Below are 10,718 nucleotides of genomic sequence, written 5' to 3'. Positions count from 1 at the left end.
TCTGAGTAATCTGCATCATGGTATCCCTGTGAGCGCCCGGCGGCCACAGACAGCCGAGCACGGAGGGAGAGTGGACAGCTCAAGGGCCACCTCCTGGGCTAGCTCCCACACTCTCGGGCCTCGCTGTGGTCCGCGCAGAGCCCTGCATCCCTCAGGGCTGGCACCCTCCGGACCCGTGGGGTGCCCCACCCCAGCAGACGGTGGAGGGGTGGCATCTGGAGAGGAGGAGCCGGTGGCATTTCTGACCCTGGGCCAGGCACTCATCTCTTAATGCCCCAACTTGGGAGATGAGTCGCTCCCCCCAGTCCCTGTGGGGGGCCCTGGGGACCTGGATGTTTGTGAGTAGGGCCATGGTGGCGAGGCCTTCTCTCTTCTCCGCCAGGCCATCTGCCTCTTGAACAGGCCGCCACAGAACCCCCCCTGTGGGGTTGCCCTCCCTGCCCCCTGCGAGTCCCTCCTCCCCCTACATTCCAGCCCCACCTGCCCCGGGTCGCCCAGGCCCCACCTTGTCTTCACCAGTGACCATGAGAACAACACTACACTCCCAGGGCCTCAGGTCCCTACATCTGCCAGTGTCACCTGTGGCACGGGGTGGTGGCCCTGCCTGGCACCCTCTGCCATGCTCCGTGGGGCTTCGAAATCCTGCCGGGTGCTCCCAGGGCGATGCGGCATTCCTCGGGCAGCACGCCCCTTGGCGGCCACTGCAGAGTGGGGCATCGGGAGGAGCCTGCCAAGGCGGACTCCCCCTCTCACAAAGAGCCCCCTCCGTGCCCACCCCGACGGGCAGCTCTGTGATGCCCCAGGGCACAGAGGCCACAGGCCATGCCTGTTTCCTCGAGCAGAAGCCGAGCTGCTGGCAGCTGTCCCACAGCAGGCCGGACATGGGGCTGGGCGCTGACTCAATCGGGGGGTACGAGGGGGAGCGGGGAGCAGGGACAGCTACCTCCGGGGCGGGGAGGGCACTCTGTGCTGGTGCAGCTCAAGGCAGGGCGGACAGTTCCCTCAGGGCACTGGACTCTGGAGAAGGCCCCTCCCGCAGAGCATGGGCCCTGCAGGGCCAACCGTGGCCATATGAGCCCAGGAGAAGCCAGCACACTCCAGGGAGGGCCAGCCGACCCGACCCCGGTGGCCTGAGCGGCATCTGTGACCTGACAAGACTCGGGGTTGGAGGTCACAGGTTGCAGGATGGCTTCCACTCTGCCCTCTAACCTCGGGCTCCGAGGGTCCCTATCCTGCCTGCCATCCACCTGGCGGGGTTCCCGCCCACCCCTTCGGCAATCCTAGACCCAACCCGACACCAACCCTGACCCTAACCAGGTCCCGTCTTAGGCGACAGGCTGGGGATGGGGTCTGCCAAGGTGAGGAATGGGCGGCCCCTGACCCCGCGGCCAGGCGGAGAGGCTGGCCAGGGGTCACTCTGTGGATGAGGTTCAGGCCCGCGTCCATGAGGGACACTGGTCTGCAGTTCGGGGCGAGGCTCGCCTCCTTGTTTTCTCGATGGGGTGGAATTTCTGGTTGGGTGCTGAATTATTTTCTCGTTTAAATAGCTTTGTGTTTGCTCCTCGAGTGCAATCGAGTTCCTCAGAGACGGCCGGACCCTTCGAGGCTTGCTTTTCGGCTTTGCCGGTGGGGCCGGGTGTGGTCTCGGGTGGGCCGGCGGGCCGCGGCAGCGTCTTTCTGTGCACCTGTTTCTAGGTTTCGCTTCTCCCCGCACCCGGGGGAGCTCCTGCCGCCCTGCGCGAGCTCTGGGAACTTTCTGCTTCCTCTTGCACCTGTCTGGTAGGTTCCTCGAATGTCCCGATGAGCACCAGCTGCAGACTCGGGACCCCCTGCTGAGCACCCGGGGCGGGCGGCTGCCCTGTCCCTGCTCTGCCTTGTGAATTCTCACTCCCCTCTGTCCCCTCGGTCAGGAGGCTGTGGCTCTGTGTGGGTCTCCGTCCGCCGCTGTGGCCTGTAGCTTGCTATTTCCCGTCACTCCAGGGTCATTGCCTGAGCTGCCGGGGATGCCGTGTCTGAGGAACGTTGCGTGGGGCTTTTTGGCCCCTCCTTTGGTTGTTTAAGGCCGGGCAGTACGTCCAGTCCTCACAAACTTGTCCCGGTCTGAGGCCGAAGCCCACGGCTTGCTCTGGGTTTGACCTGTGTGCGCTTTTTAACGCCCATTGGAGTGTGAGCTTATTTAAGGGGGAGAATTTTTGGAATCTTTGCCCGTTTTATTCCCTCCTGCGGTAACTCTGGGCGCACGGGGCATCTCTGTGACTATGTGGCACACGGGGTGACCAAAGACCCCCGTCTCTGTGGAGGGATTGCCCGCTCGAAGCTGGCATCAGTGCCTACGGCCCCCGAAGGTCATCTCCTTTAAAGAAAAAAAAAAACCTTTAAGGTTTTTATTTCTCATATTTAAAAAAAAAATAAAAATTTTAGGGCCCATGAAAATTTTAAAACAAAAGCTACGTGTCAGTAAAGTTACATAAAAAACGATTATTTAATATTGATATAATGGTGGGAAGGGTCCGTGGAAAAATGAGTTTTCCAAGGCTTGCTTTTACGCTTTGTTAGCGGGGACCCGGTGAGAGGACCCAGGCCCAGAGACACCGGTAACTTGTGAAGGTCGCAGAGTAGCTGAGGCGGGGCCAGAGGGGACCGTGAGCCCAGCACCGCTCGCTGCAGGTCCTGGGGGACTGGGCGGAAGCGGCGGGGCGGCCGGCGGGGGTGTCGGGTGCGGGGGACTGGGCGGTGCGGGGCGCGTGCGTGGGCGCAGGCAGGCCGGCTGAAGCCGGGAGAGGAGAAGGAGGGGCCGGGCCCCGCGGCCCCGGCTCCGTGGAGGTGGCCCTTGAAGCGCATCTGCGAGTCCCGTGGGTGTCACTACGCGGCCGCGTCCGCGTCTGCGCGCGGCTGGCCGTCGGCGGTGTCGCAGCGTCCTGACGCCAGGGCTGGGGTCCGGGTCCCCGCGGGCCGAGGCGCCGAGGGCGGGCCGGGGGCCTCACGAGCGCCTCTCCGCAGCGCGGGCGGCGGGGCGGGGCGGGCTCGGCCGCGCGCACCGGGAGACGCGCGCCCAGCCCGACCCAGGGGCCAGCGAGCGGCTGCGGGTGAGTCCGGGGTGCGGCGGGCGCCCCGCGTGGCGAAGGTCACCGACTCCCGCCAGTCGGGTCCCTCGGTCCTCGGGGTGGGGCTCCCCGGGAGGGGGCGGGAGGCGCAGCAGCGGTAGCCGGGCCTGACTCAGGCCTCGGGCACCGAGGTTGACGCTGGGAAATGGGTCCTGGAAGGAGCCTTCTCGGGAGGGGGAGTCTGATCTAGTCCCCCGGGGCGGGGCCCGGAGCCCGAACATCCCCGCGGGAGGAAGGGGGTCGTAGTCCAGATACCGCCTCCCCTTCCCAGGGCGGGGGTATCTCCACCCCAAACACCAGATCCAGGCTGAGCCTGGTTCACTCTGTTCTTTTGCCAAGCGCCCCCGAATGCCCTCTAAGCGACGCCCCGCAGGCTGGGTGTAGCCGGAGGCCACAGGGAGCTCCTGCAGTGGTGGGGACAGGCCTGAGAGCCCAGGCAGGGCTCTGGGTGTCTTCCTGGGAGAGGGGGCCCTAAGAGCAGTAGGAAGTGGGGCACTCACCCAGGGACTCCCCAGGAGCAAAGGGGAATGGGGACCAGTGAGGAGAAACCCACCCCGGGGCCCAGTCGTCCTGGCCAGTGCCTCTGGAGCCAGGGCCCCTGCGTGGCCCACGGCCCGGGGGGTGTGGGTCTGGCCCTGCCCGCGCCTTCCCTGGGCTGCCTCCTTCAGACCGCCCGGCCTGGTCTCTCTGGTCACAGCCCCATCCCGCCCCCAGGAAGCTTCAGCCACCCCCAGGGCATCTGAAAGAGGCTGAACCAGCGGCTCCTCTGCCCTGGGACCCTGCCTGGGCCCCTCGGTGACCACCTGTCCCTGTCCCCCGCGCGGCAGGCTGCAGTGCCCCCAGCGGACCAGGAGCTGGGAGTTGTCCAGCCGGCTCTGTGCCCTGCCGCAGCCGCCACTGGAGTCCAATCAAGGACCAGCTGCTGTTCACCTCCCCACCCCTGCTCTGCCCTCTCGCCCCGGCCATGGCGCCCCTGCTCGCCCTGATCCTGGCGGCCCTGCCTCTGGGTGAGATGGAGGGAGGGACAGACCTGTGCGGGGGGCGGGCGGGCCGGGCGTCCCGATGGGCAGCTCCCCTTCTAGCTGCTCTGCCCTGGGGGAGGTGACAGGACCGGCGGCCTCCCCTCATGTGTGGCCCCGGCCTCCTGCTACCCCGTCCCTGGTCCCCAGCGCAGGCCCTGGACTGCCACGTGTGCGCCTACAACGGGGAGAACTGCTTCAACCCCATGCGCTGCCCGGCCATGGTCACCTACTGCATGACCACACGTACTTGTGAGTAGGCGGGGTGTCCCCAAAGCCCTCCCTGGGGAGACTGAGGGGTGAGGCTCCCGTGGGCCACAGGACCCTTTCTGGGAGCCCCCCAGATGAGCGGGGAGCTGCGGTAATGGCCCTGCGAGCCGGGGTTGGGGCGCCCGGCGTCCCGGCCCTGCTCAGGGGCCCTGCCGGCCTCCCGGCCTCCGCAGACTACACCCCAACCAGGATGAAGGTGAGCAAGTCCTGCGTGCCCAGCTGCTTCGAGACTGTGTACGACGGCTACTCCAAGCATGCGTCCACCACCTCCTGCTGCCAGTACGACCTCTGTAACGGCGCCGGCCTTGCCGTCCCGGGGGCCCCGGCCCTGGTCCCCGTGCTCCTGGCCACCCTCTGGGGTCTGCTCTGAAGCCCTGCCTGTCCCCCCTTTCCCCGGGGACCCACTCACCCTACACACCCCGCCCCCCTCTGGCCTTCCCAGCCCCCTCAGGACTCTGGCCAGAGGACTTGGCCTCTCTACCCACGTGGCCTGGCTCATCGTCCATTTCAAAAGGTTACTTTGGCACTGGGCCTCCCAAAGGTGGCTGGCCTTGGTGCAGGAGCTGCTTCCTCTGTCCCAGGATGGGCCCCCAGCAGCGTGCTATTAATAGGTCGTTCAGCCAAGGAATCCCCCATGCGCAAGGAGGTGAGCCCCAGCTCCCTGGCAGCCCTGGGAGCAGGTGTGGCCTGAGGGAGGAAGGCCTTTGTTTCCAGCTGTCCTAGGGAAGAGCTCCGGGCAGCCTTGGTGTTAGACAAGATGAAGTCCCAAGGTCTGGGTGGCTTTTATTGAATGCGGTTCCTGCGAAATGCCAAAACTAGCACAGTGTTTACAGATGCAGGTGTAACGGGATGAGCTTGAGCAGGAACCAGATGAGTTTACCCACCTGCAATGAAGAAGTTAACAGGCTGCTAGCGAAACTGTGTGTGTGTGAGCAGTGGCTAAGCCTCCCTTCCCAGAGCTGCCTCCTTCACTTGCTGCAGTAAATAAAACTACCCAAGGACAACCACGTCTCCTCGAGTAGAAAACCCCTGAGCAGTGGGCCCCTAGAGTTCCCCGACATTGGCAGAGAAGGGGGTAGCTTCACCGGAAGAAGCCCCTGAGGCCCCTCCAGCCCCAGAAGCTGTGTCCTTGTCGTGGGAGGAGTCTGTCCCTCGCTCAGCCAAACCCTCTACCTTCCCCCACTTCCTCCAGAGGCAGTTGGCTGGTGCAGCAGGTGGGGCAGGGCGGTTGTCCAGGCTATATTTGGTCGGGCCTGAGAGCTAACCCAGCCAGGGCTATTTTGGGCAGGGAGGAAGGGAGCAGGGCTGTGGGCCACCCGAGTCTGGTGTTTAGGCCTGCGGAACCCCAAGGAGGGCACCCTTCACCACGGGGGGCTGCGTATAACCTGGCCCTAGATGGGATGTGCCGGCCCACTTCAGTCGTCGGGGCTGGGGGCTGTGGGAGGGGCGAGTGGGATTGCAGAGAAGGGGGCGGTCCCTGAGGGTAGCTCCACCCCTGGCTTGGACCCAAGGCTGCAGAGAGGGGAGGGTGGGAGCTGTGGGCCCCGCTGAGTCTTATGTGGAATAAATCAGGGAGTGGCCTTCAGGTGCCCCGAACGCAGCCGGGTGCTGGGGTCCCCCACCCCAGGACTCAAGAAACTGCATTTTTTAAAGCCCTTCCCCACCCCCCACCCCGCCAGGTGAGCTCATCCCCAGCCAGGCTTGGGAAGTACAGTTCTGCCCCGCAGCGGGCATCCCGGATACGGGGGCCCAGGGGGCACAAGCCACCCCCCCACCCCCCGTGAGGCTGTGGCGACGAGTGCCCCGGCCCCAGCGGCAGTGCCACGTGGCGGGGTTCTCTGTGGGTCCCAAACGGGCCCTTGTCAGGGGATACTGTGCTGGAGGTTCCATCTTGAGAGCTTCACTGCAAGACCATGGGGGTTCAGGGGACCGGGACACCCTGGGGGGCCTGGGTTGGACTTCCCAGAGGGTCTTCAGGGACCAGCCTCACTCTGGGCCAGGAGACATGAAAGAGCTGAACCCCTGGGCTGGACGAGTGCCCAGCCCAGGATGCAGGCCAGGACCCCACTGTCTCCTGCTCCTGTTCCCAGGCCCAGTCAGGTGTGACCCCCTCCCTGGGGAGGCTGCGTAGGAGCCAGACCCCACCCCAGGAGCTATTGGCCTCAGGGAAGTGACCAAGCTCTGTCCCCCTTCCCGCCACCCCAAGCTGGCTGCCCAGCCAGCACAGGCCTCAGGATACTGGCCGGGAGAGAGTGGAGATGTGGGCAGACGTGGGCCTCCAGCCGCGGCAGCCCCTGATCTCCTGGCCCAGCTGGAGAGGCCTGGGAAGACGTAACTGCCTTGCTCGTGTGAGTCCTTTGTCCTGGGTCAGGTGGCGTCCTTGGCCAGGGCTGGGAGGAGCCCAGAGTCCAGGCCCTCCCTCCCTCCCGCCCCAGTGGGTGATGGACAAGAGCTCTGCCTGGCCACTGGTGGGCTCTGGGGTCCCTGAGCGCAGGAGTCCGGTGGGAGCTGGGTGTGATGCAGTATGGGGAGCGTCTTATACCCGGCTCCCGCGTCCATCTGTCCATCTCTCTCCCAGCCCAACACCGACGACACTGTCCCCAGCCCTGGGGGCCGTGCTGCCGTCCCCCCACCACTGACGGGGCTCTGGAACCCAGCACGCGGCACACAGAAGGCGAGCCACACGTGCCAGGCCGGGCCCCCTGGCGGGAGGGGTGCGGCACTGCATGGCACCTGGGATGCCTGGAAGTCAAGCCACACTCGCGTCTGCCCGGTTTCCCAACGGCGGTGGCTCGAAGCTCCACGACAACTCTCCAGGGCAGGTGCCACTATTACGCCCTTTCCACCGGTGACGGGGCCGAGGCAGGGGGTGAAGCGGTCGCTCGCGGGCTGGCCTCCGGGCACGCCTCCGGGCACAGCCCCGCCCCGCTGTGGGTCTCTCCTCCCACCAGCCAGGGGGCTCGGCACCCCAGGCCCGGGGAGGGGGAGGCTGGGAAGGCGAGTTGAGTGAGCGTGAGAACTCAGGGTCAGGAGGGAGAGGGTTGGGGCCAGAGGTTCGGGAAGCCGTGAGGACCACGGTCAGGCGTCCAGCCCCGGGTCTGGGGGCCCGGCCGCGGGGACGCAGGGGCAGGAGGGGGAGGGCAGGGGGTGCCAGGCGGGCAGTGGGCGTTGCTACTTTGGAGACCTCTCCAGCAGGAATGACACTCCCCACCCCCGCCCCCGTCCCCGTCCCCCGTCCCCCGTCCAGACGGGTGCCCTGACCTGCCCCGCAGCTCTGCGGGGCGCCTCTAATCCAGCAGCAGCCTGCGGGCCGCAGGAGCGGCCGCCGGACTACGCCGAGGCTCCGCCCCAGGTCGGTCCCGTCAGACACTGGCCTGAGCTCGCGGCTGAGGCGGAGCTGCGCCCGCCGGCGTCGGCCTGGAGCCCGGCGACTGCTGCGCCATCTCGGCACCCCCGCCCGCCAGCGCCATCCCCCCCACTCCACGCCCCGGCCAGCGCCATCTCCCCGCGACTGGCATCTGACTTGCTGTGACGAACACGTATTTTATTTATAATCGTGAAACGCCGAGAAGGGTAAAAAGAAATTGAGAGGCCCCGCCCTCCTTCACACGCCCCCTCCGGCGAGTTTTGTCGGATCCTGCAACTCAAGGTGGTCCGGAGCGCATCCGAGCCTCGCGGTCTCACTGACAGGATGAGACGACAGTCCCCGCCGAGCGGAGGCCTCATGAGAATTAATGAGCCTCGGGGCTGGAACTCCGGGGGAAAGGTTCGGCCAGCAGATGGAGGGCGCCCCTCCCCTTCCGCCCCGCTTCCCGAGGTCTGGGTACTTCCCAGGGCCGTGCCCCTGCCGCTGGGGAAGGCCGAGCCCAAACCCTGACCCAGCGCTGATCCCGACCAGTACTGGCTTCTGCCTTTAAGCCACGGTCCCCTCCCTGACTCACACTGCGCACCTCCCAGGTCAGAGGTCCTGTCGGCATCTCACCTAGCAAGTGAGTAAATGGGTGAATACCTGAATCCGCCCCTCTCTCTGCCCCCCCGCCAGCCGACTCGGCCGGGGCTCCGCCTCACCTCTCTGGGCTGCTTTGGCTGGTCCCGCTGGCTCTTGGGTCCTAGACTCCGGTCCACCCTGGCTTATCCAGTCTTGACCTTGCGGTGAGCCCAGAGGGGGCAACCCGTGGGAAGGGGGGGGAGGTGGAGAGGCGGGAAGGCAGTGTTATGCCCCGACTCGTACCTCCACGAACCACCAAGAAGCCGACACCGATGCAAGAGCGAGAGGGAGTTTATTTCAGACTCAGTCCGGCCCGCAGTCCGCGCACCGACGCAGCAGGGAGCAGGAGGCGCCCCGAACCTGGGGCTTCAGGGGGATTTGAAGGGGAAAATCGTAAGCACGGGAGCGATGTCTTGGCGTTACAGGGTCTTACAGGGTCGGTACAACGAGCTTGTCGCTTAGCGGGAATGGCTGGGTGATGGCGCCAAGGAACAAGGCAGGGAATTTGGAGAGTGGCTTTCCATAGTTGCTCTGATTGGCTGAGTCTAGGGCGATCGGCTTGCTCTCTGCAGCTTTTCCAGGAACTGGCCTGTGCTTAACATGGAGTCTTATACCTAAGATGGAGTCACTTTGGTTGTTCGGCGGAACCCCAGCAGCCCACCCGCCCCAGCTTCCTGGCCCCTGACTCGTTCCACTTGGGAGCAGCCCCCAGCCCTAAGGAGCCCACCAGGTAGAGGGTGGACAAAAGCCACTGGGCAGCCAGAGCAGACACACAGGGGGCCCTGGGCTGGCTGGGCCACCGCCTGTGAGCTGACCTGCTCTGCCCCCTGGTGCCCACACTCCCTCCTCCAGCTCCCGGCAGGATGGCCAGTCACTTCCGCAGCTGGCCCCTGCTCTCAGGCGTTGCCCTCAGGGGCTCTCACCCGTCATCGGGCCCCTTTCGATACCAAAGGCCTTTCTGCTGCCCCTCCCCCAACTGCGGAAACACCCACGGGTCCTGGCCAGGCGGTGTCCTCATGGTTGTTGTGGTGCAATCGAATCTAAGACCCACGGAGCCCATCGAGATGATTTGTGAGCCTTTATTAGCTGGCTGGTGACTGACTCACTCTCTACCAGGCAGGGTTAGAAGAGATCAGTCCTGAGCCTCCAGAAGGGATAGCTTAAAAAGCCCCAAAACGCCCCCCCCACCCCCAGCAAGCAAGCAGGCTTACAGAAGCAGAGGCTGGCCATTAGCACACCTTTACACAGGACAGCTCCTAGAACGACACCCTGTTTAACATTAAACAGTAGAAGCAGAAGTTGGCCCTTTGAAAATTTCCATCCTTAACAATAGCGAGTGATCACCACCACGCCTGTCACTGTCAGCGAGTCAGGCTGTGGCTCCTGGAGGGTGACCCAGAGGGCGCCTGTCACTGTCAGTGAGTCAGGCTGTGGCTCCAGGAGGGTGACCCGGAGGGCGGAGGGGGGCTGGCAGGGGTGGGGGCAGTGCTGGCGGTGGTTTCAGGGGGCTGCAGACCTGCTCCTCCTTCGCCTGTTTCGAGCCAAGGGGTGGGCTCCGGGCACCACATGCCTCACGCCCCAGGACGCTCAGCCATCAGGCCTCCGGCGCCAGGCCGGACCCCACCGCTGCCTGGTGTGAGGGATAGAGACGCGTTTTTGTTGAGAAAAAGAAGGTAATTTTGTCCTAGAGTGAAATGATTGTTCCAGAATGAGAAAGAAAAAGATTGGATGAAACTTAATTGGATGGAGTAAGTTGCAGACGGTCCGTGGAAGTCACAGAAGCTGTAGGAAAGGAAAAACCACGTTGGCCGCCCGCTGGCCGTGGGCACGGAAAGGCAGACCTCTGGATTAGGCCAGAGGACAGCCCGTGCTGCCGGAAGCTTGGAAACTTCCGTTACTAACTCCCGGGATGCCTTACATCATCGGTCTTCTGACAAAATGATGCCATTCATGAACCGATATTGCTGGGGAAACATTAATAAGGCCTCCGAAAGCACCTTGCTTGCCCCAGGGGCATAATCCTGGGACCCCACCCCCCAACACGTCGCACCGCCTAACGAACCCGGCTTCCCGCGCCTCCTACGTTTTCAGGCCACTGCCTCTTCTGCAGCTCCAGCCCTCCTGGGAGGAGGAGCCCCCACCCGGGGGGCCTCCCTCGAGAAGGTCGACTATTACGGCAGAGCCGGGGCGGCCGGCCAGTTCCGCAGGGTTCCCGCCGTGCTCATCATCCTCACTCTCTGTGGCCAGAGGAACAAACCTCCAGCATCGCCGAAGGCCAGCAGGCCACGCGGGTGAAGCCCTCCGAACGCCTAGGCCAGGGGCATTGCCGAGGGTCCC

At 64.8% G+C, this 10,718-nt stretch overlaps 1 protein-coding gene across 2 annotated transcripts; it reads left to right on the top strand.

Annotated features, from left to right (window-relative positions):
* The first annotated feature begins 3,015 nt into the window (after positions 1 to 3,015).
* LOC107507865 (ly-6/neurotoxin-like protein 1) lies at positions 3,016 to 5,397 on the top strand. 2 transcript variants are annotated; one of them, XM_016139189.2, is made up of 4 exons: positions 3,016 to 3,086; positions 3,929 to 4,111; positions 4,274 to 4,375; positions 4,567 to 5,397. In XM_016139189.2, exons 2-4 carry the CDS (start codon positions 4,069 to 4,071, stop codon positions 4,761 to 4,763), a joined length of 342 nt encoding a protein of 113 aa, XP_015994675.1. In that variant the 5' UTR covers positions 3,016 to 3,086; positions 3,929 to 4,068; the 3' UTR covers positions 4,764 to 5,397. The 2 variants fall into 2 exon arrangements, with proteins under 2 accessions (XP_015994675.1, XP_015994676.1); XM_016139190.2 differs by having other exon boundaries at positions 3,029 to 3,086; positions 3,932 to 4,111.
* Positions 5,398 to 10,718: the final 5,321 nt, after the last annotated feature.

The sequence above is a fragment of the Rousettus aegyptiacus genome, unplaced genomic scaffold (genome assembly GCF_014176215.1).
Source record: "Rousettus aegyptiacus isolate mRouAeg1 unplaced genomic scaffold, mRouAeg1.p scaffold_m13_p_15, whole genome shotgun sequence".
Classification (NCBI taxonomy): Eukaryota; Metazoa; Chordata; class Mammalia; order Chiroptera; family Pteropodidae; genus Rousettus; species Rousettus aegyptiacus.
The sequence above is the reverse complement of the archived record's forward strand: the minus strand, read 5'-3'. Positions and strand labels throughout refer to the sequence as shown.

Excerpts from the sequence above, each read along its gene's own strand:
- LOC107507865 (XM_016139189.2), top strand. The coding sequence starts at position 4,069 with ATGGCGCCCCTGCTCGCCCTGATCCTGGCGGCCCTGCCTCTGG. Across the intron at positions 4,112-4,273 it reads CCTGGCGGCCCTGCCTCTGG|CGCAGGCCCTGGACTGCCAC; the intron begins GTGAGATGGAGG and ends CCTGGTCCCCAG. Across the intron at positions 4,376-4,566 it reads CTGCATGACCACACGTACTT|ACTACACCCCAACCAGGATG; the intron begins GTGAGTAGGCGG and ends CGGCCTCCGCAG.